This window comes from Colletotrichum acutatum (genome assembly GCF_030867785.1).
Source record: "Colletotrichum acutatum strain CBS 112980 chromosome Unknown BDZ83scaffold_141, whole genome shotgun sequence".
Lineage (NCBI taxonomy): Eukaryota > Fungi > Ascomycota > Sordariomycetes > Glomerellales > Glomerellaceae > Colletotrichum > Colletotrichum acutatum.
This window is the reverse complement of record NW_026849135.1, coordinates 34,008-59,736: the sequence shown is the minus strand read 5'-3', so window position 1 is coordinate 59,736 and position 25,729 is coordinate 34,008. Positions and strand designations below refer to the sequence as shown.

At 50.2% G+C, this 25,729-nt stretch overlaps 9 protein-coding genes and 1 non-coding gene across 10 annotated transcripts; 7 read left to right on the top strand and 3 right to left on the bottom strand.

Moving 5' to 3' along the window:
- Positions 1-412: 412 nt before the first annotated feature.
- BDZ83DRAFT_t279 lies at positions 413-511 on the bottom strand. The gene has a single exon. It is a non-coding gene; the product is annotated as a tRNA-Leu (tRNA).
- A 1,568-nt stretch (positions 512-2,079) lies between these two features.
- BDZ83DRAFT_734769 (major facilitator superfamily domain-containing protein) lies at positions 2,080-3,702 on the top strand (the record flags this gene model as incomplete). Its single annotated transcript, XM_060512953.1, has 2 exons — positions 2,080-2,224; positions 2,284-3,702. The coding sequence occupies 2 exons, from the start codon at positions 2,080-2,082 to the stop codon at positions 3,645-3,647; spliced, it is 1,509 nt and encodes a 502-aa protein (XP_060359613.1). The 3' UTR covers positions 3,648-3,702.
- A 530-nt stretch (positions 3,703-4,232) lies between these two features.
- On the top strand, positions 4,233-6,308 carry BDZ83DRAFT_589588 (amidase signature domain-containing protein; the record flags this gene model as incomplete). Its single annotated transcript, XM_060506248.1, has 1 exon — positions 4,233-6,308. One exon carries the CDS (start codon positions 4,233-4,235, stop codon positions 6,306-6,308), a length of 2,076 nt encoding a protein of 691 aa, XP_060359612.1.
- A 711-nt stretch (positions 6,309-7,019) lies between these two features.
- On the top strand, positions 7,020-8,552 carry BDZ83DRAFT_589580 (kinase-like domain-containing protein; the record flags this gene model as incomplete). Its single annotated transcript, XM_060506247.1, has 2 exons — positions 7,020-7,467; positions 7,534-8,552. The coding sequence occupies 2 exons, from the start codon at positions 7,020-7,022 to the stop codon at positions 8,550-8,552; spliced, it is 1,467 nt and encodes a 488-aa protein (XP_060359611.1).
- A 1,935-nt stretch (positions 8,553-10,487) lies between these two features.
- Positions 10,488-12,221, top strand: BDZ83DRAFT_756864 (major facilitator superfamily transporter; the record flags this gene model as incomplete). The annotated part of the gene is made up of 4 exons (XM_060514813.1): positions 10,488-10,686; positions 10,787-11,071; positions 11,143-11,830; positions 11,903-12,221. The coding sequence occupies 4 exons, from the start codon at positions 10,488-10,490 to the stop codon at positions 12,219-12,221; spliced, it is 1,491 nt and encodes a 496-aa protein (XP_060359610.1).
- An 813-nt stretch (positions 12,222-13,034) lies between these two features.
- BDZ83DRAFT_535169 (uncharacterized protein) lies at positions 13,035-15,290 on the top strand (the record flags this gene model as incomplete). Its single annotated transcript, XM_060503348.1, has 1 exon — positions 13,035-15,290. A coding segment is annotated over one exon (2,256 nt), but the record flags the coding sequence as incomplete, so codon positions are not given.
- A 784-nt stretch (positions 15,291-16,074) lies between these two features.
- Positions 16,075-16,912, top strand: BDZ83DRAFT_637886 (cytidine deaminase-like protein). The gene has a single exon (XM_060509333.1). It carries the CDS (start codon positions 16,163-16,165, stop codon positions 16,667-16,669), a length of 507 nt encoding a protein of 168 aa, XP_060359608.1. The 5' UTR covers positions 16,075-16,162; the 3' UTR covers positions 16,670-16,912.
- BDZ83DRAFT_589620 (Presilphiperfolan-8-beta-ol synthase) lies at positions 16,902-18,616 on the bottom strand (the record flags this gene model as incomplete). The annotated part of the gene is made up of 9 exons (XM_060506251.1): positions 16,902-16,980; positions 17,043-17,260; positions 17,315-17,348; positions 17,400-17,489; positions 17,548-17,708; positions 17,882-18,036; positions 18,089-18,107; positions 18,171-18,297; positions 18,357-18,616. 9 exons carry the CDS (start codon positions 18,614-18,616, stop codon positions 16,902-16,904), a joined length of 1,143 nt encoding a protein of 380 aa, XP_060359607.1.
- A 2,245-nt stretch (positions 18,617-20,861) lies between these two features.
- On the top strand, positions 20,862-22,882 carry BDZ83DRAFT_589592 (cytochrome P450; the record flags this gene model as incomplete). Its single annotated transcript, XM_060506249.1, has 8 exons — positions 20,862-21,087; positions 21,165-21,225; positions 21,290-21,554; positions 21,658-21,864; positions 21,933-22,262; positions 22,325-22,435; positions 22,498-22,658; positions 22,714-22,882. 8 exons carry the CDS (start codon positions 20,862-20,864, stop codon positions 22,880-22,882), a joined length of 1,530 nt encoding a protein of 509 aa, XP_060359606.1.
- A 60-nt stretch (positions 22,883-22,942) lies between these two features.
- On the bottom strand, positions 22,943-24,502 carry BDZ83DRAFT_656384 (tannase and feruloyl esterase; the record flags this gene model as incomplete). Its single annotated transcript, XM_060510872.1, has 1 exon — positions 22,943-24,502. The coding sequence occupies one exon, from the start codon at positions 24,500-24,502 to the stop codon at positions 22,943-22,945; it is 1,560 nt and encodes a 519-aa protein (XP_060359605.1).
- Positions 24,503-25,729: the final 1,227 nt, after the last annotated feature.

Sequence of the window (25,729 nt, the reverse complement as noted above, 5' to 3'; positions counted from 1 at the left end):
TGTCCCCTGACTCGATCTGTCTTAACACTAACGCGATCCGATCAGCAGCTTGCACTGCCACGCTCGTGCCGCCTGACGTAAATGGGATAAGCACCGCGGCATTTCTGGTTGACCGACAACTCTAAATTTCTTCACCGAGGTGAGGCGCTTTTAAGCTTGAGATGAGATCAGATGTCTCACCACGTTCTCACCTACCGGTACGACCACACCGTCTTTCCAGCAAGCCACACACGGCTAGATAGGTGATTCTTCCACGTTACGTATGGACTTCTTTATACGGGCCGTTGGCAAACGATCATCAGGCACATACTGAGCTCCCAGTCCTCAACGGTCACGACGAGCTCTTACGTAGTACCTTAGAAGACCAAAAGAGTGATTTGCGACATCATCAAGCTATAGAGCAAAAGGTAAATGAAAGGGACGAGACTCGAACTCGCGCGGGTTGCCCCACCAGGAAACAGATGTTAAGCTGACCTTAACCTGGCGCCATAACCAACTCGGCCACCCTTCCATGGTCTCACAGTTGAAGAACCTGTGATTGTTGACGTCGGCAGCTCGATTCTGTGAGTATGAAGCTGAAGGTGTCAGGGCAAGCCCTCAGATACGCTGATTTGACGATGCTCGTGGAAGCGGAGATGATTTGCCTTAACCCTGTCCCTAGCCCGTGGTGCTGTGGATACTTACCGGGTACAAGCACAGGTCAACCTCCAAAGGTTATCCGCAACGGCGTACATCTAGGTGATCGCTCGTGGTATATGTCGATGCGACTAACTACCCACGTGTACTTTTGAGAAGCGTTGACTAGGAACATAATTGGGATCATACATTTCTGCGATCTACGTGTCGTGCGTCGGTCAGATGAGCCCTACCGTGAGTGTTAAATGCATAAGTAGCATGTGATTATTATTATGGACGCCCAAGGTTGTGATTTACAAAAGAAGGTCTCCAAAAGTGACTCGGACCGTTCTGTAGATGGTAGATGGCAGTTGGTAGCGCACTAGAGTGATTTTGTTTTTGTAGGAAAGGCTTCAAGAGCGCCAACTTTACCACAAGACTGGAGCAGGCCGTATGAGGTGACAGTGCCTAGCAATATATCGGTCATACTTAGGTACTTGAGAATATTCTGCGACAGAGTAGACAGCAACGATAAGTAGTTTGTCGAGTACCTTAGCGAATCTTTCAGAGTCACCGAACAACGCTTCTAGCGATGTTGCCTTTGCTAGCTGAAGACAAAGTTCCATGGAAGGAGTGGCCAAAGCGAAAGTATTCAAACCATACGCTGTAATGATGCAAACTCTGCATACATAAGGACCTACTTGCAAGTAGTTTCCAGCAAAATACTCGGACTAGTTTGAGATCGCATCTACCCCCAAGCTAACCGTATCATTAAAACAGGGAATCAGACCTGATTAATTTGAGCTCCTTCATTCGTCTAAGTCCTGCACTGATGCCTGTAGTCTATTTCTCTTGTGCAGGTTCTTGCCTCATCAAGTAAATGCTTGAACCAGCCGCTTAAAGGAACCTTTACGACCAAATGTCGTCATCTCGTGAAACTCACATTTGTAGGTATGATACTCTGAATTCCCGAGTAGCTCATCAAGCCACACCCGCACTATTGGTATCGGAATGGGTATCGGTGACTAATATCGTGAGACAAGATAAGTGAGTGATCGGCAATAAGCGTACATGTAGACAATTGATGTAGTATTGATCCTTCGGGTAGTAGTAGGGCGTATCGGCTAACGATGCCGGAGTTGTTGGTGCAACCTGAATCTGCGAATCTGATAAGGTATAACGTGTTGCACGCTTAAGATAAGATATGGCTGATACGCAACTTTCCCCGATGCTTGCTCCAATCACAAGGGCGCCCCCATTGAGCTGCAGGATGCATAATCACCCCCATTCTCGGCGCAAGAGTGGGTGAAGATGCGTACCTTATATCAAGCCTTCCATTAAGCAATTTGAAGTCCATCTCCGTTGGTATGTGGTCTTACTGGACGTATTGCACACACCAAGAGACGGCAGGGGCACCATCGCACTTGAGAAACACATTGGGTCCACCGTCAAATATCGGCAACAATGGCGACCGAAAGCAAAGTGCCAATTAAGTCCGACGAGGACCTCAAGCGCGGATCTTCTGATGATGTCGAGGCCGCCTCTTCACTGCACTCCGCCCAAAATGGCAGCAGTGTGGTCGTTGACCCGGAAGGAGAACGATCGTATGGTAAGCTCTTGTCAAAGACATCTTTCTTCGTATTGACGCTGACATTATGCCGCTTTTAGTGAGGAAGCTCGACTTCTATCTATTGCCGTATCTTTCTCTCATGTACTTTTTCAATGCGGTCGACCGCTCCAACTTGGGCAACGCCAAAACCGACGGGATTGAGAAAGACCTCAACTTCAAAGGAAATGAGTACAGTCTACTCATTCTTCTCTTCTACATCCCTTTCGGAACACTAGATCTTCCTCTTAATCTCCTCACAAAAAAATTCTCCGCAAGATGGGTCTTGCCTACGTTGATGGTGGTCTGGGGCGGAATTGCAACCGTTCAAATCGCATCAAAGAACTTCGCTGGGATCCTGGTACTCCGCCTGATTCTCGGCGCATGCGAAGCCGGCTTCTTCGCCGGCGTAGTTTTCTACTTCACATTATTCTACAAGCGATCCGAGCTCGGCTTTCGTGTCGCCATCTTTTTCGGCAGCGCTCTTCTTGCCGCGGCCTTTAGCGGCCTCATTTCCTACGGTGTTTTCCAGATCGAAGGCACCAAACTCCAAGGCTGGCAATGGCTCATGCTCATTGAAGGTGTCCTGACCGTACTCGTCGGTGTCGTAGCCTTTTGGTGGCTGCCAGCTTCTCCGGCAACCGCCTGGTTTCTCAACGACAGAGAGAAGGCCGCGGCTTTAGCCAGGACCCTCCGCGATGGTTCCAACAAAGTGGACACGAAGTTTGACTGGAAAGAGTGTTTCACGCTATGGAAGGATTGGAAGTTTGTTTTCTGGCTTTCCATCGCTTTCAACTATCCTGTTGCTTTTGCCACGACATCCAACTTTTTGCCGCAGATCGTACAGCGTCTCGGCTACAGTGTCGTCAAAACAAATCTCTGGACCGTAGCCCCTAACGCTGTCGGTTTTGTGATACTCCTCGCGACAGCATACTCCTCCGACTACTTCCACGAACGGACCTTTCACATCGTCGGTGCCTTGGCAACCTCCTTGGTGGGCATGGTCATTCTCATCGCCATCGATGTTTTGGAAAACCGAGAATTGGCTTACTTTGCCTGCTTTCTCATGGCTGCAGGGGCCTATACACCTTCATGCCTGGTTCAGTCATGGCACAATAACAATAATTTGAATGAGAATAGCCGCGCTGCCACAACAGGTTTGCTCGTAGGTCTAGGCAACTTTGCTGGAATTTTATCGGCTGCAACGTTCCGGACCGAATATGCACCCAAGTACATTCCTACTCTCATTGTTACTTGTTGCTGCAACGTGTTGGCAATGGCATCGGCATTGATCCTCGGCGGCTGGATGAAATTGGAGAATCGGCGGAGGAACAAGGCCCAGGGAGTCAACCTTCAAGCTCAGGATGTTGATACATCAGAGTTGCATGACGGCGAGAAATCGCCAAAGTTTCGATTTTTCACTTAAAGTAGTCCTGCTGTAGACCTACCACGACTAGTAGAGAAAGCCAACCACAAATCATTGATCGTTCGATAGAATTTCCCAATTGTAGGACTAGACCCATCTCTTAAAGTCTTTCAATATTCTCATATCGCACAAGTCAGTTGGATTGACATGGTACTTTGAGCTGATGAAGCCATCTGGGCGTTCAACACAATTATGGGCATGGGCTCTATGCCACGTTCAGGAAGGTGGTAGTGAGAGGATCATCATCCTACCCATCGGCAAAGGTCCGATTGAGTAATCCCACAACGGACTTTGGCTAACGTGCGGGATTTCGCGAGTGGGGGAATATCGGCTGGCTGAGAACATCCACTTGTAAACCGCCGCAACGACTTAGGACAAGGTCGCAAACCCCGTGTTCATCCGGCTGGCCTATCGGCACCCGCATATCAAAACTGGAGACAACCTGCCGACCAGATAGGGGAATGTAAGTCTATCGCGGACTTTAAGCTCGGTACAACGTGAGGTGTATCTATCTTCATCCTCTTTGGACAGGTCTTTGTCTTCTATACCATTCTCGTCATCTTCATCGTCATCCTACCAGCAATCATGGCTGTGCTCAATATCGTCGAAGCCTCAATCGAAGATTTACGGAATGCTTTGAAGAGCGGTTCAATTACCAGCGTCGAGCTTGTAGCGCGTTTGCTTCGCCGCATCAGCACTTACGACTGTCGAGGCCTTGCCCTGAATTCGATTCCGATCCTTAACAATGACCTTTTCGAACAAGCTGCCAAGTCTGATGACCGAAGGGCATCTGGCGAGAAAGTCAGGCCCCTCGAGGGAATACCTTATACGGTTAAAGACAGCTACAAAGTCAAAGGCATGGTTGCCGCTGCAGGATCTCCTGCTTTCGAACATTTGATTTCCAACGAAGACGCTTTTCTTGTGAAGCTCATTCAAGATGCTGGCGGGGTGCTCATTGGACGGACAAACATGCCTGCCATGGCCTGCGGCGGTATGCAGCGGGGCATCTGGGGAAGGGCCGAGAATCCTTACAACCCAGACTATCTGGCTGCGGCATTTGCTTCAGGTTCATCCAACGGATCGGCTGTTTCCACAGCAGCATCGTTCGCAGCTTTTGGGCTTGGGGGCGAGACCGTCTCATCCGGCAGATCGCCTGCTTCCAATAATGCGCTTATCGCTTACACTCCCTCGAGGACCTTTCTGTCAAATCGCGGCAGTTGGCCTTTGTATCCAACATGCGACGTACCAGTGCCTCATACAAGAAGCATGAAGGATATGTTGACTCTCCTGGATGTCATTACTGCACCAGATCCAGTTGCCAAAGGCGATCTCTGGCGAGAGCAGAGAAGCGTCCAATTACCGCAACCTTGGAAGGACCGGCCTGAGAGCTTCAAAGACCTTGTCTCGTCTGATTCGTTGTCTGGACTGGTTGTTGCTGTGCCAGAGATCTTCCTTGGTGGACCGGTACCTGAAGGAGCAAAGCCTATTCAGACGAGTCCGGCAGTTATTGAACTTTGGAAGCAAGCACGAAAGGATCTTGAGTCGCTTGGGGCGAAGATAGTGATGGTTTCCGATTTTCCGGCCTTGACAGCTTACGAAAATGACAACCTTCTGCCGGAAAGCTGTCCTCGAAGGCTGGCGGACTGGCATGCTACTGAGAGAGGAGCTTTAGTAGCACACGCTTGGAACAACTTCATACAAGACTTCAATGATTCAAAGCTCCCGGATATCTCTGCAGTGGACACGTCGAGGATCTACCCAGAGAGTATGAGGACGGAGCCGGAACTACAACACTTCGAGACGCCCAACGCAATCCAGTACCACCGGCTGGCCGAATACGCCAACAAAGGGACTATTCTTGATGTAGAAGGTCTGGATCAAGCTTTAAAAGCTCTTGAAGGCATGCGAAAGGTTCTGCTTGAGGACTGGCTCACGGAAATCGGGTGCGATTGCGTTGTTTTTCCCGCTGCCGGCGATGTCGGACCTGCTAACGCAGACTCGGACTTTGAGGGGGCATCGCTGGCTTGGCAAAACGGCGTCCACTACAGCAACGGGAACAGAGCCATTCGACATCTCGGCATTCCTACAGTCTCAGTTCCAATGGGCATCTTGGGAGACAAGCATGTGCCGATGAACCTCACGTTCGCTGGCAGAGCTTACGATGATGTCGAGCTCCTGAGATGGGCGAACGTTTTCGAGACCAAAACAAAACACCGAATCCCTCCGCTGTATACGCCATATCTCGATTCTGATATTATTCGACTTTCAAACAGCGAGAAATACAAATCGCGAAGGCCAAAACTGAGTATAAACACGTTCACTGCGGTGCCAGCGAATGGCGACACCAAATCGCTGTTGGCCTATATCCTTGTCGAAGGATCCGTGACAGTGAGCGCGCCAATCGATAATTTGCCAGAAGTTGATGTTACCGTTGATGCACAAACACTTCATCCAAGTTACATCGACATACAGAGACGGTCTCAGTCGGTAGAGGGAGAGGTAGTATTCTCATTCAAGTTCAGGACGGAAACTTCAAAACCTCCCACAAGACATGACATAGACTTGACGCTGGCCTCAGTTGCCCGAGACAAGATTATGGTGGTTGTTCTAGTAAAGGCTGCAAGAAACGCTAGGCCAGCAGGCTGGATGGGGCTGATTTAGAGATTAGATATGCTTTACAACACATGCTCCCATGATAAGGCATGCAGCCTTTGTAAGGATTGAGTCTAGATTGGAAAGAAATCCGTCGCAGTAAAAAGTCCAGATGAATCAAGAACCACAATACTCAGATGCTCTTCGTCTACTGTCTGCGCTTACTATCCCCGCCTCAACTTCGGCCTCAATGTCAACCATTTCTTACCTAATTGGACCACTTACTTTCATTTCGACCTCATCTTCTTCTAGTTACAGTAGGTGTATTCCTCGAAAGTTGTCCTTCATTGGCTTGCTGTGTCACCTGGGAGGCCAATGCTTTGAGAATCCGAGAGAACTCAGCCGCAGTTATGGGGGTCGGCTCAAACCGATCTTGACCGTCTTGGAGTAGCTTATTCAGTTCCTTTTCCCTATACCATTCTCTTGTGTAGATATCAGCATTCAGAGGTTCGGCCGGCCAAGGTTGTGAGCCATTTTTTGGCTACGTAGTTGACACGCTGTGGATACCTGTGAGCCAGGGTTGAGGACGTCGGGTTGTAATCCTGTGAGCCGGTGGTGTACCCATGAGCTGTATGGAATGTTGTGTCAGTCATCTTAAACGACGTTGTACAATGTATTGAAGCTACCGTAGCCGAGCAACAGCGTCAGCCGTTGACAGAAGACCAACGGAATGATCTCTCGTACCAATACTGGGATAACGAAGAGCCTGAAGAGCCGTACATGGCCTACGAAGAGGGCATGTTTCATCCTGTCAAACTGGGCGATCAACTTGAAGATGGCAAATACACTATCATAAACAAACTTGGAAACGGCTCATTCTCGACAGTCTGGCTTGCACACAATTCCAGGACAGGGAAGAAGGTTGCTGTCAAGATTTGTATTCCTAAAAGTGAAGATTTACCGACTGGAAACGAGACTGGTATCTCCAAGGTACTGCATGGCGACTCAATCCATGATGGCCATCGCATGATAGGCTGCTATGACGGCGCCTTCCTTCACCATGGACCCAATGGGACACACGAATGCCTCGTGAGCGAGCCGACACGTGCCACGATATCAGAGAGCAAGTTCAGAGGATTCACTTTCTCTACGCAGGTTGCACGAGCGCTGGCGGCACAACTGGTGATCGGGGTAGCCTACATTCACTCAAAGCGTATTGTGCATGGCGGTAAGTTCTCGAGTTTGAACAGACATGATGATTATATTTAAGGCTAACCATGGGGATATTGCGTAGATCTCCACGGAGGAAATGTTATGCTGGCTTTGCCGGCCGGCGAGCTTGCTTCCCTGACCGTGGAAGAAATCTACACGAAGTACGGGAAACCGACCATTTTACCCATTGACCTCTGTGTGGAGTCAACCGATTTTCATGAAGAGTATCCTTTGCCCAAGAACGCGCCCCCATCCATGCTGTGGAAGATGAGACTCACGCGGGGCTGCGATGATCTAGAGCTGTCGGAGGCGCGAGCACAAATCAAGGATTTTGGAGAGTCATGGCAACCGGAGCTAGAGACACGATATGAACTCAACACACCTGAGAAATATCGAGCCCCAGAAGCAATCATTGCCAAGAAGCTGAAAATCCCCATCAGCTATCCTGCTGATATTTGGGCGCTGGGATGCTTCATCTACGAGCTTTACGCAAGGATGGACATCTTTGCTACATACACTCCCAATCACGATGAAGTCTTTGCTACAATGGCCAAGATGATGGGCAAGCCCCCAGCAGCGTGGTGGGACGCCTGGGAAGACCGTGAAAAGCTCATCGGCGATGACTTGAACTTTCTCCACCAAGGTGTGCCGATAAAGACTCTCACAGTATACAATGAGAAAGGGGAGGTCGTGCCTCAGCCTTCTCCGCAGGCCATCACAATCGAATCACAGGTGTTAAAGGAGATTCCTGAAGACCGAGGCATGAACAGAATCCCCGAAGAGAGAAACATTGTACCAGAGGAGGATTTACAGGATTTGAAAACAATGCTGCAGAGAATCTTCCGCTGGAAGCCCGAAGAAAGAGTGACTGCAGAGGAGCTAATGGGCGACCCATGGATGCAGAAATGGGGCATCCCAGCGAAGGAAGCCATGGAGGAGGCTTACGAGAAGAGGCGCAAGGAGCACGAGAAGCCCCCGTTCTTGTTGAAGTCGATGGCCATTGGTTTAGCGGTTAGCACTCTCGACAGACTAGCCTACATGCTGTCTGTATTGTCTCCAACTTTTTGGTGGCGCAATCTGAAGTGGGCTTTGGGGGCATGAGACGCTGGGCTTGTGTTCATCCATGTCTTCTGTGCCGTGTCTAGACGAGATGAAATGAGGGAGAAAAGGAAGGGAAACAATTGGAGCACTGGCGTTACCTGTAGTTACGGATCATTTGTAAATCGCATTGAAATAACAAAACTAAACATGCCGATGCCATCCCATTGCTGCCCTTGGTCACTGGAGAAAGTGGAATACTGCAACACAACGGCGCCGCTGGCCGCTTGAAGACTTCTCAACTCAACTCATACTGGAACCCACGACATGTCGGATAGAAGTTCTCGTCAATCAAATTAGCAACATTGTGATCATTATGATTACAAGGCAAGCTTCATGCTCAAGGGCAGTGAATTTTCAACGCAATCTATTCGTGATTGGTGGCTTTATTGAGGTCGAAGAGCCTAAGTGCACGAAGCATGATGCTCAAATTCGATCTCCTCGGTGAGCCGAGCGCGGAATTGCGCCGACATAGCTTCCATTAGACGCAAATTGATCCGCGTTCTAGGAGCCGAGACGAACCGATCATCTCATACCCGCGAAGTTTCCTCAAACGCAAACCGAGGTCCCGGAACCGAGAGAATACCTCAAACCCCCACACTTCAGCGAAGCTACGGGAAGGCTGCATTCCTGGCGCGTGGCTTGAGGTTTGCGGGGTAATTTAGTTAGTGGTAGAGCCAAGTGTCCAGGCGTGTCTTGTCAGGAACTTCTGTGAAAATGTGCACAAGCGATCCAAAACGCCACATTGCGAACTGTCGTTTTCGACGCAAAGTTGCTCTCAGCCAAACGCAGGTGTGTGGGGGAGAGCTCCGGGCATCCGGCGGCGTCCGCCTTCGGTTCCCAAGTCCGGTTGTCTCTGTCTCATCTGCATGACCCTACATCCACCTGCAGCATCCATCAGACCGAGAACATCCTAACCACTCGTTCCAGTCGCACCCTGATATTCAGTCCAACAGGCAAAACATTCGCTTCAGAGAGTTGACGAGGAAGACAAAGTGTGACTACGCAGCAGACAATATTACTCACACTTCCTGCATCGGCGGACGGAGTGGATCAGAGCCAAGTCCGACCCGGGGCCGGGGTGGAGTTGTGTAGCTACGATTGTGAATTAACGGGGCAAAATTTAAGATTTGATGATCCCAGAGTGAGCTCGAATTCAGTCTCGGGTAACTCCCGCGAAAGCCTTCCGGAGAATAAGAGCTTGCTTACGGATGCCGACTCTCCCAGGCATATGAGAGGTTCGCTTCGGATACGAGACGCCGTCTTTTGTCGACGGCCGTCTTTTGTCGACGGCCGTCAGTTAATATTATTCAGCTTCCCACATGACGCCGATGCCCGTTCCGCGTGGCTCTAGCCCTCAGAGGGCTGCACAAACGTGCATACTATTGGGAAGCCGCTTGCTTGCTTCGCACCAAGAGGAAACGCGGGGTTCGGGTGGGAGGTTGGGGCGACAGGCAAGGAAGCCAAGCAGCCCCAGCAAAGCAGCAAGGGATGATCAATCCCTTTTGCAAACCCCCATCCCTGCTCGATGCTACCGCTGCCGGTCTATTCCAACCCGGGCCTAGACTCGCGTTGGTGCCGTCCTTTTCGAGGACAGTCTGTGGAGTCGGGAGGATCACCGACCCTGTCGTGGACTCGTGGGTGTGAGTCGTCGCGCCGAGGTCGGGCGCATAAGAGAAAAAAAGTAATTGAGTGAGTGAGTGACCTTGCTAGACAGAAACGGTCGTGGAGGAAAAAGAATTGGTGACGAAATATAAGCTGACGGCCACCCTGAGAGATCTTCGGATCCGTCTGGTCTCTCCTTCGCTGCACCCTTAAAGTTTCTGCTTGTTCTGCTTGCCGGGTTTTGAGTCTGAGGTCGTCCTTGCTGGTTGGAGAGTTCTACTTTCGCCAACCTTACCAACACTGCAGAGCCATCGAGCCCAATTGATCCCCAAGATGCAGTTCGACAAGGAGAACAAGGCCGCAGAGTCGCCGTCGCGCTCCCTTGACCATGCGACAGACCTGGATCGACCGGTTTATGGCGACGATGCCCCCATCGAATGCCCTCCTCACACGACGGAGTCGAAGCTCATCACCAAGATCGACTTCCGCGTCATCCCATTCCTGTGTGTCATGTACCTTCTGGCCTTCCTCGGTAAGCTCTCCCCTGCTCTCATGCTGCCGCGACTCGACAGCAGCCATCGCCCGAAGCCTTTGCAATCGCCTCCATGCTGACCAGAAACGCAACTCACTAGATCGCGTAAATATCGCCAACGCCAATGTCTTCGGACTGTCAAAAGAGCTCGAGCTGGACGGCACACTGTACAACAACGCGCTCGTCGTCTTCTTCGTGCCATACATTCTCCTCGAGATCCCTTCCAACATCCTCCTCAAGAAGTTCAAGCCCCATGTCTGGCTCAGCATCAACATGTTTGGCTTCGGCCTTGTCACCATGCTCCAGGGCTTTGTGCAAAACTATGCTGGCCTCTGCACGACGCGCTTCTTCCTTGGTGTTTTTGAGACGGGCATGTTTCCGGGAGGTATGCGACCAACAATCGCCCCTTGGTCAATCCCATGCGTTCATAAAGCTGACCGACATCTCTTTTTCCAGCGTTCTACCTCATCGGCATGTGGTATCGTCGCCACGAAGCGCAGCGCCGCTACTCCTTCTTCTTCAACAGCACCACCCTCGCCGGCGCATTCGGTGGTCTCCTTGCTGCAGCGATCGGAAAGATGAGCGGCGTCCGCGGCTACGCCGGCTGGCGCTGGATCTTTATCCTCGAAGGCCTCCTGACTGTTGTCGTTAGCGTCTTCTTCTTTTTCTGGCTGCCCGACTTCCCAGAGGACGTGAAGTGGCTCAGCGAAGACGAGAAGGCCTTTGTCTCGGCTCGCTTGCGCGCGGACCAGGGCCGCTCTGCTGTTGAGCGTAAGATCACCATCCGCGACGTCGGACGCATCTTCAAGGACTACAAGGTTATTGTCGGAGGCTTCATGTACTTTGGTCTCATCGTTCCGGCGTACGGGTATGCCTACTTCGCACCGGGAATCATCCAGACCTACGGATACGACAGCATCCAGACGCAGCTGCACAGCGTGCCACCCTGGGTTGTTGCTTTTGGCTTCTCGATGATTGTTGCCTTTATCTCAGACAAGACGCGACACCGCTTCGGATTCGCAATCTTTGCTATCTGCGTGGCAATCGCTGGATTCGCCATATTGATTTCCGTTCACAACAACACGTCTGTGCAGTATGCGGCGCTGTTCCTTGTCGCAATGGGCGCGTACACCGCCATGCCAATGTAAGTCCAACCAACGCATAATACATGCTCTGTAGATGTGTTGAGAACTGTGTGCTAACTCTAGCCTTCTAGTATTGTTTGTTGGTTCAACATGAACTTGGGTGGCCACCACCGACGTTCTATTGGCAGTGCTTGGCAGGTTGGTTTCGGCAACATCGGCGGTATCATTGCTGTGTTCGCCTTCTTAAAGAAGGATGCGCCAAAGTACATCCCTGGCTACAGCATCAGTATCGCTTTCGTTATCCTCAGCGGCCTTGCATGTTTGGTGTATGCCATTGGCTGCTGGTCTGCAAACAAGCACAGAGATCGCACCGCGGCGGAGTCATCGTTGACGGAAGACGAGAAGATGGAGCTCGGAGATATGTCTCCTGATTACAGATATCTGCTGTAGGTATCTGTCTCAAGATAAAGTAGGAGTTGCCTTGATGGTTGACCTGCATAATGAAAATAATTCCTCTGCATAAATTGCTTATGCTGCCACGCCGTTTCGATGCATCAACATCCGGTCTTGATTAGGACCTACACGCTACCGCCCACCTCCTACAATAATTGGCATCCGACTGCTGAATCATTTGGGTAATAGATCAAGGCTGCAGCCTTAGAACAAGCTCTCCAACTTCACAACCTTCGTCGTGTTCAGGTCACCTTTAGACTATGTTGTTGCAGTAGAGTTGAACTGTTCGCCCCTCCTGGATTTTGATCTACATCGCATACGTATTACTTTAAGCATTGTGCATATCTACGCAAGGATAGCTTTCAACTTCCAACAGCTCTCAATCACCATCATCGCCCACCTCGAGATGTTGAGCACATGCGAAAGCAGGGAACAGTCGCAAACACCAACCGGTCACCAACATATGGGGCATTGTTGGACGTGATCCGCCGAGTGGCACACATCCCATTGGTTCATCAGGCGCTCTCCAAGGAGCCGTATGCCGGGGCATTTATCAATTCAGCGGGGTTTGCATGCGGCGTAACACTGTTGGTCCAACAAACATGCACAGTTCCCGTTGGTTTTCGCTTCCGTGCCGCGCCCGCCCGCTTTTTCGCGCTGGTCGCCTCAGATGGTCGTCAATTAAGAATTTCATCCAAAAGGTGCTACTCTCTCCTGCGCAGACTGCAACATCTGGTCCCTCCGGTATCAAATAGTACACAGAACTGCCAATGTGTTGTGTGAGTCCGCAACTTACCCCGAACCAGCGCAATGCTCCCGGAAGCCCTTGTTAGCGTGTACCAGTTGTACAAGACGGACACGGACTTCATCACTACTTGGCTCGCGACCACGGCACGAGCGTACGGTTGTCCTGCAGAGCTCATATCAGGGCTTCGAGACACGAAAGACGACAAAGCTGACTCGGCTCCTGAAGATGATAAGCCAACCGGCCAACACAAGGGCAAGTCAACCAGGGAAGCACCAAAGTCATCGCAGAAGAAACCTCGCAAACGGTACATCCTCGCAGTCAAGGATCTCCTACCGCTGGCTCAGTTCCTCGCAGCATCACAGAAGCCAGCCATCACCCCTCCGGACAGTCTCACCGCCGCTCTTGATAGAGTGATCGATCTCAGGGCCAAGTTTAGCACTCAATTGGTTGAGCATGGTGCCACGACCAACGCTCAAGACGACAGCACCCACTTTTACTTCCTCAGGGTCTTGTGTCAAGTACGCCATGTTTTGACAGCTCAGCGAACTGCTTCCCCAACCAGCACAGCAGCCTCAACTAGCGATGCTGCCGAGAAGCCACAGCCATCAGCCAACAAATTTGAAGGGCTACTTGTGTCTGAGCCGTCCGCGCAGTTCATCAACGCCCCAGATGCACCTCCACCAACGAGACCAGCAAAGTCGGAGACCGATGCCAACTTCGAGGCCGAGAGCGAGATGTCGAGCTGGGATGCTCAGTTCGTGTGGCAGCTGGTTTGGAAAGACCTTTACGGAATGCGTCAGAGGGTCAGGTACATGTGGCAACAGTTCCGAGAAGGACGCCACGAGCTCGTGTCCGTTGCATTGGCCACCAACACCGCCATCGACCTTGCCCGTAACATTGTCGAAGATGTCGCGCCAGTACTTCATTCTCAGCCAGGGGGCCTGTTCGGGGTCATCTGTCTCTACAATGCCACGTTCACAACTACGAAAATCCGAAAGTACTCGGAGGGCCTGCTTCGTTTCCCAGAGAAGCCAACAAAGGAGGAGATTGCGTACGTTGCGGGCGTCCTAGACTGCACCAACGCTTACAGCATGCTGCAGCAGCTCCTTCCAAAAGATCAAGGCGCCATCAACCCACCATTAGTCACAAAAGGCAGTCCAAAGATCAGATTAGCAAGGACACATGGTGACTTTGTCATTGACCGGAACGCGATCTCTGGTGTTCTTCACGATATGAACTTCATCATTCGTTACATCCCAGACTGGCCAGTGGATGATGGCGTCTTGCGAGGGTTCCGAGAAACAATGCGGAGGAAGGAAATCCCCTTCTACTTTGCGTATGCAGTCCAACTTCTCATTGACATTCATGGAGTCATGGGACAGAACCTGCCGTCCATCCGAGTACAGTTTATGCGAGGGTTGTCGACACTGCAAGAGCTCATGACACAGGCGTGGTACATCCACCAGAGCACAAGAATGGACCCAAAGGCACTCAGATGCTTCCCGCTTCTCCAACGCACGGTAATGAGCATGTCCAAAATGACACGCGACCCCATTCTCGTCGAGAAACAGCGGCTCAAGAAGCCCATTGCGGATCCCGCTCTGGAACGCTTGGGATTGATGAAGACTGACCCCGTCATGGCTGGTCTGGTCATGTATACCTTCCGAGCAGCAACATATCGAGTTGGAATCTGCCTTGCAAACGACACACTTTCCGTCATGTCGACCATGCATCTCTACAATGCTTTGTACCAAGAAGGTCTGCTCAAGTCCAAGTGGTGGGACATAGAGCTTATTATGGAACTGGCCGGCAAGTCCCAGTTCTACGTGGGAAACCCCCCAAGCGACCCGACCGGATACATCAAGAGCTTTCTCATGCAAACCGGCCTGAAGAGCGTGTACATGAGTCAGCTCAAAAGGTCAAAGACGCAGACGAAGTTGTACAAAGAACTCAAAAACCGAAGACGTATTTCTGAAGGAGCGACTGTTTCTATGATGTTCTACGAGAGGTACTGCAACGAGAAAGGCGAGACTTCGACAGGAAACTTCACTGCTAAAGACATCCTACGCATCCTCGACCATTGCCCGGAGGGTTTGTGGTTTGACCACCCTCAAGAAGGACCCGAGAGTGAGAATCAGGACAAAGGCTCCAAAAAGTCGACGCAGAAACGAAAGAAGCCCGCAAAGCCCGCCAAACCTAGCCCACCTCCCTACGATATCATCACCTCCCTAGGGGTCGGACTCCTAGACGAAGCGGCAGAGTTTGGGTTTCCCTGGCTAGCCATGCATCGCAACGCGTGGCACTTGATGCGGAAGATTCGAATGGCCAGCGAACGTACCTTCATGATGTTAGTTCCAGGCTACAGCATGTCTGAAGCCGGGCTGATGACGCTCACCACGTACATCCTGGACGTTTTGGTTCATGCTAGGCCGAACGACTCTTTGGGTAAACGGGTTACTGAGGAAGTGACGGCTACGTTCAATCATTACCTCACCTATATCCCGAAGGATCACGGCTGGTCAGCTGGCGAGACGGTGTGGAGGGAGATGGAGATTGCCCTCGGCGTTGGACTCCATATGTACGAAAGGGTTGTCGGGAAGGTTACGCAAGATGGTGAGTCTAAGGAAGCGCCACCGCCTAAAATAATCACAGACACGGCTGTTCCGGTGTGTTGATGATTGTCTTTTTCGATTATCTCGCATGTGGGCTACATGGGTAGATGTTTCTAGTCAAGGTCCGGGTGCGATTTTGTATTGTAGGCCTCATTCCTTGTTGGCGGTAACTTTACGGTAGAATTCTCCTTGTAATCTCACTGAAGTTTGGTCTGAAATGACTGTCTTCTATCGAGAGTTGTACTTGTGTCCCTTCCGACTCCATGATAGTTTCACGATACACATGGGCATGATGAACCAGAACGACTGAAACTTTGTGGCGTGCAAAGGCAATCGAAAGTCATCTATCTAATGGAAAGTAGACGACGTCGCGTTCTCACATGAGAGCCGCGCCGTACTTGCTCTGGGAGAATGTTGCCCCGCGCCCCACTACGTCATGAATTATCCCGCATTGTTAACTCTTTCAACATCATCATGCTTAGCTTGTCAACTCATCCCGCAACTTATCTCAGCATTCCAATCAACACAATCATCACTCTGATATTTTACTTCACTCCTCTTCCATTTGAGATCTCAAAATGTCTCTCACGCCAGATTCCAAAATACTGCAACGCTGCGTCGAGCTTGCAAGAGAAGCCCTCGAAGCCGGCGACGATCCCTTCGGCTCCGTGCTCGTGAGCGGAGACGGCAAAATCCTTCGCGAAGACCGCAATCGTGTTAATACCGGCGAAAATGGAGACGGAAAACGCGACGGGACACTACATCCGGAATTCACTCTCGCCCGATGGGCGCAACTCAACCTTAGCGCCGGGGAACGGGCCAAGGCTGCGGTGTACACTTCCGGCGAACACTGCCCGATGTGCGCTGCGGCCCACGCATGGGTTGGACTTGGACCCATTGTCTACGCCTCTTCGAGTGCGCAGTTTGCTGGTTGGCTCGAGGAATTTGGGTTGAAGGCGGGTGCCAAGGTCAAGCCACTTCCTATCAATGATGTTGCGCCGAGTATTCCGGTGCAGGGTCCCATTCCCGGCCTGGATGAGGAAGTGAAAGCTCTGCACAAGAGAAGGTTCCAAAGGTCATCGTAATGAGAACAAGGTCGCTCGAGGCTTGCAGAGCAGATAGCTGAGGCATATGACACATCACGCGACGGAACCGTCACTTGCGCGGAACCGTCACTTGCGCGGAACCGTCACTTGCGCGGCCACAAGTCGAGGAAGTTATTTCTCGATGCGACAGTGTGAGTGTCTCGGTAACATAAGAATGTTGTTATTGAGGCTCTAACTATATATGAGCATCAATTATCCATCGCAATGCATCTTAGGCTTCGGGCAACCGCAAGACTCGTGTTTGTCTAACTAAAGCGCCTTCATCACCGAGGTACCGTCCGCTCTCGTAACTGTGGTGAAGGTCAGTGACTCAGTGATGTGAAAAGTGCTTGAGGCTCAGCAAGATACGAACCTCCAGTGAAGATTGCCAAGGGCGACATCACGACAACCATCGAGGTACCGAATGACCTCCTGATCGACCTTTTCTCCGCAGATTGGCATCTTCGATAGAGCCAGATACCAATCCCGATAGCATTCATCGATCATGTCTCCGATCTCATCAATGGCCTCCTGAGTAGAGTGCCCCTGAGATTTCAACAATGCGATCAAGTTGTGCTGTACACCTTGTTCCTACATGGGTCATTGTCAACAGCTAGTCGGAATTGAAAATCGCACTCGACTTACCAAATCTTTGCGATATGATAGGATGTCATTGACACTATGTGAGAGTTAGCCAACAAAGCCGAAGAACATTACCGTGCCAACCTACAGAATTACTAGGTCGGCCGAAATACGTCTACATTTTTGCAAGCTCTCGTGGTCTATGACCTTTGAAGGCACGTTTATGCCGTGACAAAATCTGTAGATCGTGCCGTCAGCCCACTCTTCACTTATCTGTCCTTCGGGAAGACACTCACTCAACCAACACATAAGATGGCTGACATCCGATAGTTCCTCTTCGGAAGCCCATGTACTCCTCGACAGTAAGAGCCATGGCGGACTTGGAGGTTTGAACTTCAACTTGACTCAGCAGACCGGAGAAGTAGTATTTGATGGAAGCTTTGTAACGTTCCTGCAACTCTATGATGTTCGTGTTAGCAAAATTGGGTTCTTGGCCTAATTCTGAAAAGCATAACAATGTTGCAAAGAATCCAATACCTTTCGTAGACCTCTGCATGTAAGAGCGCGACTGTCAGCAACATACTATTGAGTGAAAAGTACAGTGCGACCATGTCAAGTTGGAAAGCATACCTTTTTGAACCGATCCCAAACACTCTGAAAAACATATCTAATTGGGTTGTCATGGTGCTGAACTGGGGCTTGGCTGTCTTCTAGCACCGCAAAAGTGGCATGCAGCTCCTCCACTGCCTTGATAGGGTCGTCCTTCAGATGGCCTTCATCAAACTCTGTAAACAGTCAGCGGGCTCAGGTGAAGGGACATTGATATGGTTCGCTCACGGTCGTCGAATGCAAACACCTGACGATTACATTAGCCCAATGTTATCCGATGGAATCATCCCTCATCCGAAGTGTGACGTACCCAATTGTTCCAATCGATCATCGTTCGATATGCTTCTTCATCAGCGTATGGTACCCACATCGCATTCATGAACGCGAAGTTAGCCTGAATGTTTCTTCGAGCTTGAGCTTCACTGAGACCGAGAATCCTGCGACCAGTCTCAGTCAGTATTGCTCGGAGATGATTCTCTTCAAAGTCTTTACTAACTTTTCAATCCAACTATCTGCCTCCTTTTTCACCTTTTCGTATTTAACGTTGATTACGGGCTTCACAGACATAATCGAAGAGAAGAAGTCTGGAATACGGACATACTTGGCATTTACTTCGTCAGAGTTGATGCCAATATGCGCGCGTATATCTAACGTGCTTCCGGCTTCCGAGGACGCAGTGAAAGCCTGAGATGAAGAAAACGAGTCTGTGAAAGTCGAAGAAGAAGAGACTGGAGAGACTGTAGAGCCTGGAGACATCGTTGACTCTCCATCATCTTCAATGTCGAGGTGGATTAGATCCACTTGACTCTTTTTGGACATGTTGGGTATGCCATCAGAGCCGTTTCCAACGCCCATTTGCGGGCTTACGAAGAGGAAAGACTCTGGAGGGATCATTATGGCTTCAATAAAAAAGTCTTGGGAGTGAATCTTGTAATCAGGTTTGAAAGAGGCTTGAGGGACTGAAGATAGATTGAAATGAGCAACGATGAAGAACGGAACACGCTGCTTTTCAGTTCATCCAGAGATATCCACACAGTTCGCTTGGTTGGTTCATCAGTTCAAGCGACAATTGAAGATGCCCGACGCCGTCCCTCAATCAGCTGCATCGTGATGACTCGGCTATGGGTCTTCAAGACTTGTCTTGCGGTATCGCTATCCGCCTTTACGAGGGTCATCTCCCCTGGTTCCTGTTGCCTCCACAATTGGACACCCACCACACTAAAAGATACTTGCGACTGTGCCGCAAGACTTCAGCTCGGCAAGAAAAGAACTTTCGTTCACGTCAAGTAAGAATTCGTCATCCTCGTCGTCCTTATCGGCAACTCCGTTGGTGGGAAGCCTTTCGTAAGATTGAGTCTACTGTCTCGGACTTGTCAAGTTGTTGTGAGTTACCTAGATCAGCTTCTAGTCGAGCAAACATGTCTCAGCTTCTTACGAGTGATCTCTACCTGGAATGGCTTCTATACTAGTTTAATCTACGCAAAAAGGAAGTTTTGCCTTGTTCAATCCCTCGATCAAGAAAGAAAGAAAGATGCTAATCTCGGAACACTTGACCTGGAAACTGGGCTTTCTCGTAGAAGAGCAAGTAATGCCGATCAGAGTCCGCGAATGAAAGCTTAACACTAATGAATACGGGTACTTAGTAGCTTCACAGGATTCTAACGTTGGAACGGTCTATGCGTGACATGTCTGTCTAACCGAGTGTGGTGTACAAGCTTACGAAACATGTAACTGCGAGTTGTCCAAGGTGACTCTATCCCGCCAGCAAGAGAACTGATGGATGTTCCAGACGAAGACATAGCCCATATTTCCATACATGGCATGCGTTCTAACGGAAGTCAAGTCTCCAAATTGACGCCTTCTAGGGATTCTAGCCTTTGGAGCACCAAATGACGTCTGGCCCTGGCTCGCATTCAAGGAATTGTTGCCCAAAGAAGCTTAGATCTCCATGTCTGCTATCATGGATTGTCATCAAATGCCAGGCGAAACATACATAACATCAAATCTCGTCTGATGCCCCTTGTCGGTGCTCGCAAAGTCCCCATATCATCACATCATCGCTCGCAGGCGTTGGACGACTGGCGTGTCCAGCGAGTCTGTAAGTCACCGGAGTTATCATTCTTCAACTTACACCCCTGTCAAATTCCCAGGTAGCGGGAGTTGAATCCTTAAGTTGATGTTGCGCTTCCCAGTGATGACAGTTGACAGGGGCTTTATCGGCCTTCTTCCGACCTGGGAAAAGCGATCATCGTCGACGAAAAGTCAAACGCCACAGGCAGAAAACTCCACAGGTGTTTGCTTTGTGGCGTCAGCTGAAGTAGGTTTACATGGGTGTTCCTACTAGTCGATACTGATTAGAGTGAGTCCCCGAACCTTCCGACTGGGTACTGGATATTGCGGATAATCGGCCCACACCAGATTGGGCGTATTGTTTGCTTGCTGAATGTGACACGTACCCAATCATCCTCATACACGTTGCCATCCCTCCGGATTTCTCGATAGATATGTATTGCAGAGCGGTTGAATGGTCTTACAGGCTGGCTTCGCCCTGCGGGAACTGGGTGGGCTTTCCAATGATTGTTGGGTACATGACCCGTGCCAGATGGAGTTCGCCAAGTTGACAAACATTGTTTGGCCTGCTACACCGCGTGACCGCCTCCGCGTGACAGGGGCACTTAATGCGGTAGCAAACAATGGTGATCTTTCTTACGTTTCTTTGATGAACATCTGCAGACTGCGCGGTTCAGAAGCTCAACACCGTCAAACTGATACATGTTGGCAGAAACAACATCTCAAATTCGTCTTACCTAGATCTTTCCAGAATCAAGGACGATAATAGGGCTGTGCCCTCAGAGATCCATTAGAAGATAAGAAACCTTCGGGACTACACTCCGACACTCGACTTTAGAAACAAGTCTCGCGCCATCATCTGGGTCGTGTTCGAGAGGAATCTTCCAAGGACCAACCTAGTTGAGCCATCTGCCTTTCTTCAATTTTTACAATGGCTCTATTTCAACTGCGCGACATTCTTTTTTCGCCAAGAATTCTTGCCCTGTGCTTTTCTGTGTACCTCATAATCGGTGTTCTCTATAGAATCTTCTTCCACCCCCTTAGGAAGATTCCTGGTCCTTGGTATGCTGCAGCAACATATTGGTACGAATTTTACCAAGATGTGATTCTCAATGGCAACTACATCAAGAAGTACCCTGATCTTCACGCCAAGTATGGTGAGCAAACTCTCCGAGATTTACAGAGGCGTTCTAGGCTTTGTCATTTGCATACTGATGAGCGATGCGCTGTTTAGGATCGGTGGTTCGAGTGTCTCCCAGTCGTGTGCACATCAGTGATCCTGACTACTTCAAGGAGTGAGTAAAGCGCTGTCTATCATCTAATGCCTTCAAGAGAGACGCTACTTATTCGGCTTACCAGGCCTTACGGAAGTGGTACGAAATATACCAAGGATCCCGACTTCTTCCAGAGTGCTGGCGGTATCAAGTACTCCATCATCATGTTGATTGATCCCGAGGTTCATAAAGAACGAAAGAACACGGTCCAATCTCTCTTCTCGACCAAACATGTAGACCATTTGGCGCCCGTCGTTCTGGATGTTGTGCAGAGAGCAATGGCAAAAGCACAGCGTGCCTTCAAGAACGATCAGCCGATTAACTTGCAACCATTTTACCAATGCATTACTGTGGGTTTGTTCCTCAGTCCATCTACATGATTGCAACATCGAGCTTCAGGATGTTACCTGCGGTCTACTGAGACTACAATGTTGAGTGCTAAACAGCTTCTAGGTTGACACTATTATGCCTGTCTTGTTTGACAGACAATTGAATTTTGTTGATTCCGACGAAGATGAGCCACCGTTTTTGAGCATGTTGGGCAAGTTTGTTGACAAATTCTTCCTCACTAAGCACTTTCCCATGATCAGCCACATTGCTATGAGTCTACCTCTTAGCGTAGCAAGGACGGTTTTGCCGGATTATGTCGCTTTTCGAGAGGTTAGTGTAGTTATCACAATTTCTTCTTGATCGTCAAATTTCAATATCTCCTGCTGACATTCAAATAGCAATGCGCCACGTGGATCAAGGAAGACGAAGAGAAACAGCGCAACGGCAAAAACATGATGACTAACGGTCGTAATACGTATTTCGGTCTCCTTCTGGAAGCAGAGAAATCGGAGAGGCTTCAAAAGCTAGGCCAGGAGGCACTAATCGACGAAGCACTATCTGTGTGTTTTGCTGGCACTGATACCAACAGTCTTGCCCTTAGCTTTGGCACATACTTCTTGCTAAGAAACCCGGATAAGCTTCAGAAGATGTTGGACGAGCTGAAAGACGCGCCTACGAATAGGGATGGTCTCTATGAGTACCAAACTGTTTCCAAACTGCCTTATCTTGTGAGTCAAAGTTGATGCAGAAGAGATACTCAACGCAGCATGCTTATTGTCCATGTTTACAGACTGCAGTCATCAAAGAGATACTTCGGCTAGGATCTCCAGTACCTGGAATCGTTCCCCGCAGAGTCCCTGCCGGCGGCGCTTCCGTCGGAGGCCATTATCTTCCGGAGGGCGTAAGTGACAGACCAGACTAGCTATGCGATTTGCAAAGTTACTAACTCTGAGTGTCTCCAAGACCACCGTTTCACAGGCTCTTCGGCTGATAAACGTCAACCCGGACGTGTATTTGGAGCCTGAGAGGTTCATCCCTGAAAGATGGCTCGGCAAAGCCGGCTGGGAACTGGAGAAGTACTTTGTGCCTTTTAGCAAAGGCCCGCGAGCTTGTATAGGCTTGAAGTAAGTTCACATACTCCCGACCGCGCAAGTTGAAATTCGACCCTAACCTGAGTAGCATTGCATATCTCGAACTTTATGTCTGTTTCGCAAACTTGTTCAGCCGCTTTGAGATGGAACTTTACGAGACGAACGAGAGCACCCTGAAGTGGGTAGATAATGGCGTTTCGAGGCTGTTGAATCCAATGAAAGTTAAGATCAAGTCAATTAGAGGCGTCGGTCAATGATTCATGGTCGGCAACTGCGAGTCGGTAGATATTTCAATTACATGTGCTTGGCAGTAGACTCTAAACGCATTCCCAACCATCCGGCTTCGTGGGATCTCCCTGTCCCTTGAACACATTTCGTGTGGGATATTTACAATGCTTCCTCTGCAAATCTACCTCCCCGGAGGCCGTCAAACGGCTACCAAGAATGAAATTGGGTGCAACACCCTCCTCAACCCAGCGGACAATTGCCGCCAATACATTAGCATCCGGGTCGTAGGAGGCAAAAGTCTCAGGGTTACCGCCGATCATGCTAGCTCCAGTGCCATCGCGGCAGTGCGCCATACCAGAGATCCTGAAATACCGATAGAAGTCATCCAACTCCTTTGAAGGGAGATTCATGGTTCGTGACACATGGTTGTAGTACCTCTCAGAGTTGTCACTGCTGATCGCATTGTCTTGCATACCGTGATAATGCAGGACTTTGACACCACGATCCTTTGCAGCGGACAAGTCACCCTCCCAAGTCGACACCTTCCACGGGTCTTGCTTCGAAGCAACGGCGTAATCCTCCGGTGTCATCGTCGCGAGATCCCATTTCGTATCGTTGTATACTACATAACGCCACCAGTCCAGGGGGTATTGATGGGGCTGGCCGTTGAGAAGTCGTGCAGTCGCGTTGGATCCTGGTTGCAGCCTTGGGAAAATGTACTGACCATCCAACCCGTAGACTGGAGAGAAGATAGCTCGCACAGTAGCTGCTTGCGCTCCGCTCAGACAGCGATCCGTAGAGCCCTCGGCGCAGATGAGTCCTTCCGGTCGATATTGACACAAGCTCGGATCTTCAAGGATGCCATCTTCAAGGCCATCTAAACCATCGCACTGTTTCAGGATATCGGCATACACCAGCTCCCACTCCGCGGGAGAGAGGAATCGCGAAGTCTCGTTGGTCCCGGTCTTAAGGAAAAGCTGGCCGGTCCAGTACATGAGTGCAATCAGATCGAAAGCAGGAGCACCGGCAACAATGCCGTCGTAGTCTTCTGGAAAGCTCTGGGCCTCCTTGAATCCCTGTCTACCGCCTGTGGAGCAGCCCAGATAGTATGACTTGGTGTGCTCTTTGCCGTAGTATTGCTGAGCAATCTCTTTGCCCAACTGAGCTTCGAGGTGTACGGCGCGGTAGACGTAATCCTCAATCACTCCGGGATTGTTGAGGAACGGAGCACCAGACGTTCCATCGTGGCCATTATTGGTGCCAATTGTGGCAAATTGGTGTGTAGCCCCGTAGTTGAGGTCGCCATATTTGATGCATCCGTTCATACCGCCATTACCAGTGCCCAAGAAACGCCCACTCCATTCTGACGGAAGCCAAGCCTCAAGGGAGATATTGCTTCTCGGACCGGTAGTAGTGACAAAGACAACCCGACAGATATCAACACTGGAAATTTGAAAGGGGATGGCGCATGACGGGTGGTTGTCAGGGAGCGAAATGTTTGTCCCTGCTGTGATGAATGTTGTCTCGTGAATTGTCGTATTGGGAAGACTGAGACGGCTTCCAAACGATGCGCAGTCCTCGGGAGTCACAGCTCGGGCTGACCCAACCGCCAACAAGAGTTGAAACACTGAAGAGCGAGAACCTCTCATGATTGCGGTTACTGATCCGACAATGTCTACACCTGGCACATAAAGGGCAACTTCAAGGGTTATTTATTGCCATCTACATCATGTGCCTCAAAGAATGTTACTCACTCATATCACCGAGCTTAACTACCGTGAACTGCTACCGCGCTTATCCGCAGTCCTGGAGGGAATCCGCTCTCATGCTTATAGCCAGTCTCCTGGGCCAAAATCCCCGCAGACGGATAAAGGTCGGTTGGCAGTCACGGCTGTGTAGTCTCTGCAGAACTGCTAGATTGGCGTGCGACGGGGATGTTTGAGCAATCAAGTCGATCACCTGCCGTACCAGGCTAAGTATAGTCTGGGGTAGCTTGACAGTTGGTGGGGAAGAGTTGCTTCTTCAGAGGGGCATTTACCGCTTGTTCGAATTAGAGACGCGGGGTAAGCAGCCATTTCCCTGCAAAACGACAGCCGGATTCTTGACTTCTAGTCAGTAGCTCAGCGTAATCGGCCGGTGACTGACTCTTCTCGGTGAACAGATGCCTCTGACTACAGATGTCATCATGTCTTGTCTACTCCGGTAAACCTCGGGCATCGTGAATCTCTCGAGCCTGCCCCGCTCAGCTGTTGATTCCGCGGAGGACTTGCGGACTCCGTCTGCTTACCAAGTTGGGTGCGATCATGACGGCACAGACATGTAGGGATTCAATCATCCAGGTTTGTTTCTCGGCAATCCGACATTGACCGTGATTTTGAGTCTGTTCAAGAGTTCTAATTAGACTTTGATAGCTAGCTTGTGATGCCAATCCATTCAGTACAGTACTCCAACCCGTCTTATTCCCCGTTCCTTGCAAGCCCTCTTCAAACTTTTCCTCGTCCCACGCCAAGTAGGTGCCTCCAGCTTCCTTTTCAAGTTGCCAATCTCCCGCTGAGATGCTACATCACCGTCATCTTCAGAGGAAGCAGACTCGTCGTCCCCCTGATAATCACCATCTCTGCAGTCATCGTCAGTCGGGTAATCAGTGTGATAGTCCGCCTCGTCAGCGTTGACGCCCCCCTCCGTAGCATCCACCAAGAACTCCACTTTTCTCCACGGCGTTTCCAGAGCTGTGCAATCTTGACACCTAAAATCTGGCTGGTTGTCTCGTAGATACGTTTTATCGCAAGCAGGTCGCGGACCTCGCGCATTGACGTATTTGCATTTCGTGAGCTTGCGGTCAAATGTGAAGCCGCAGCTGGAGCATTCGTTATCGT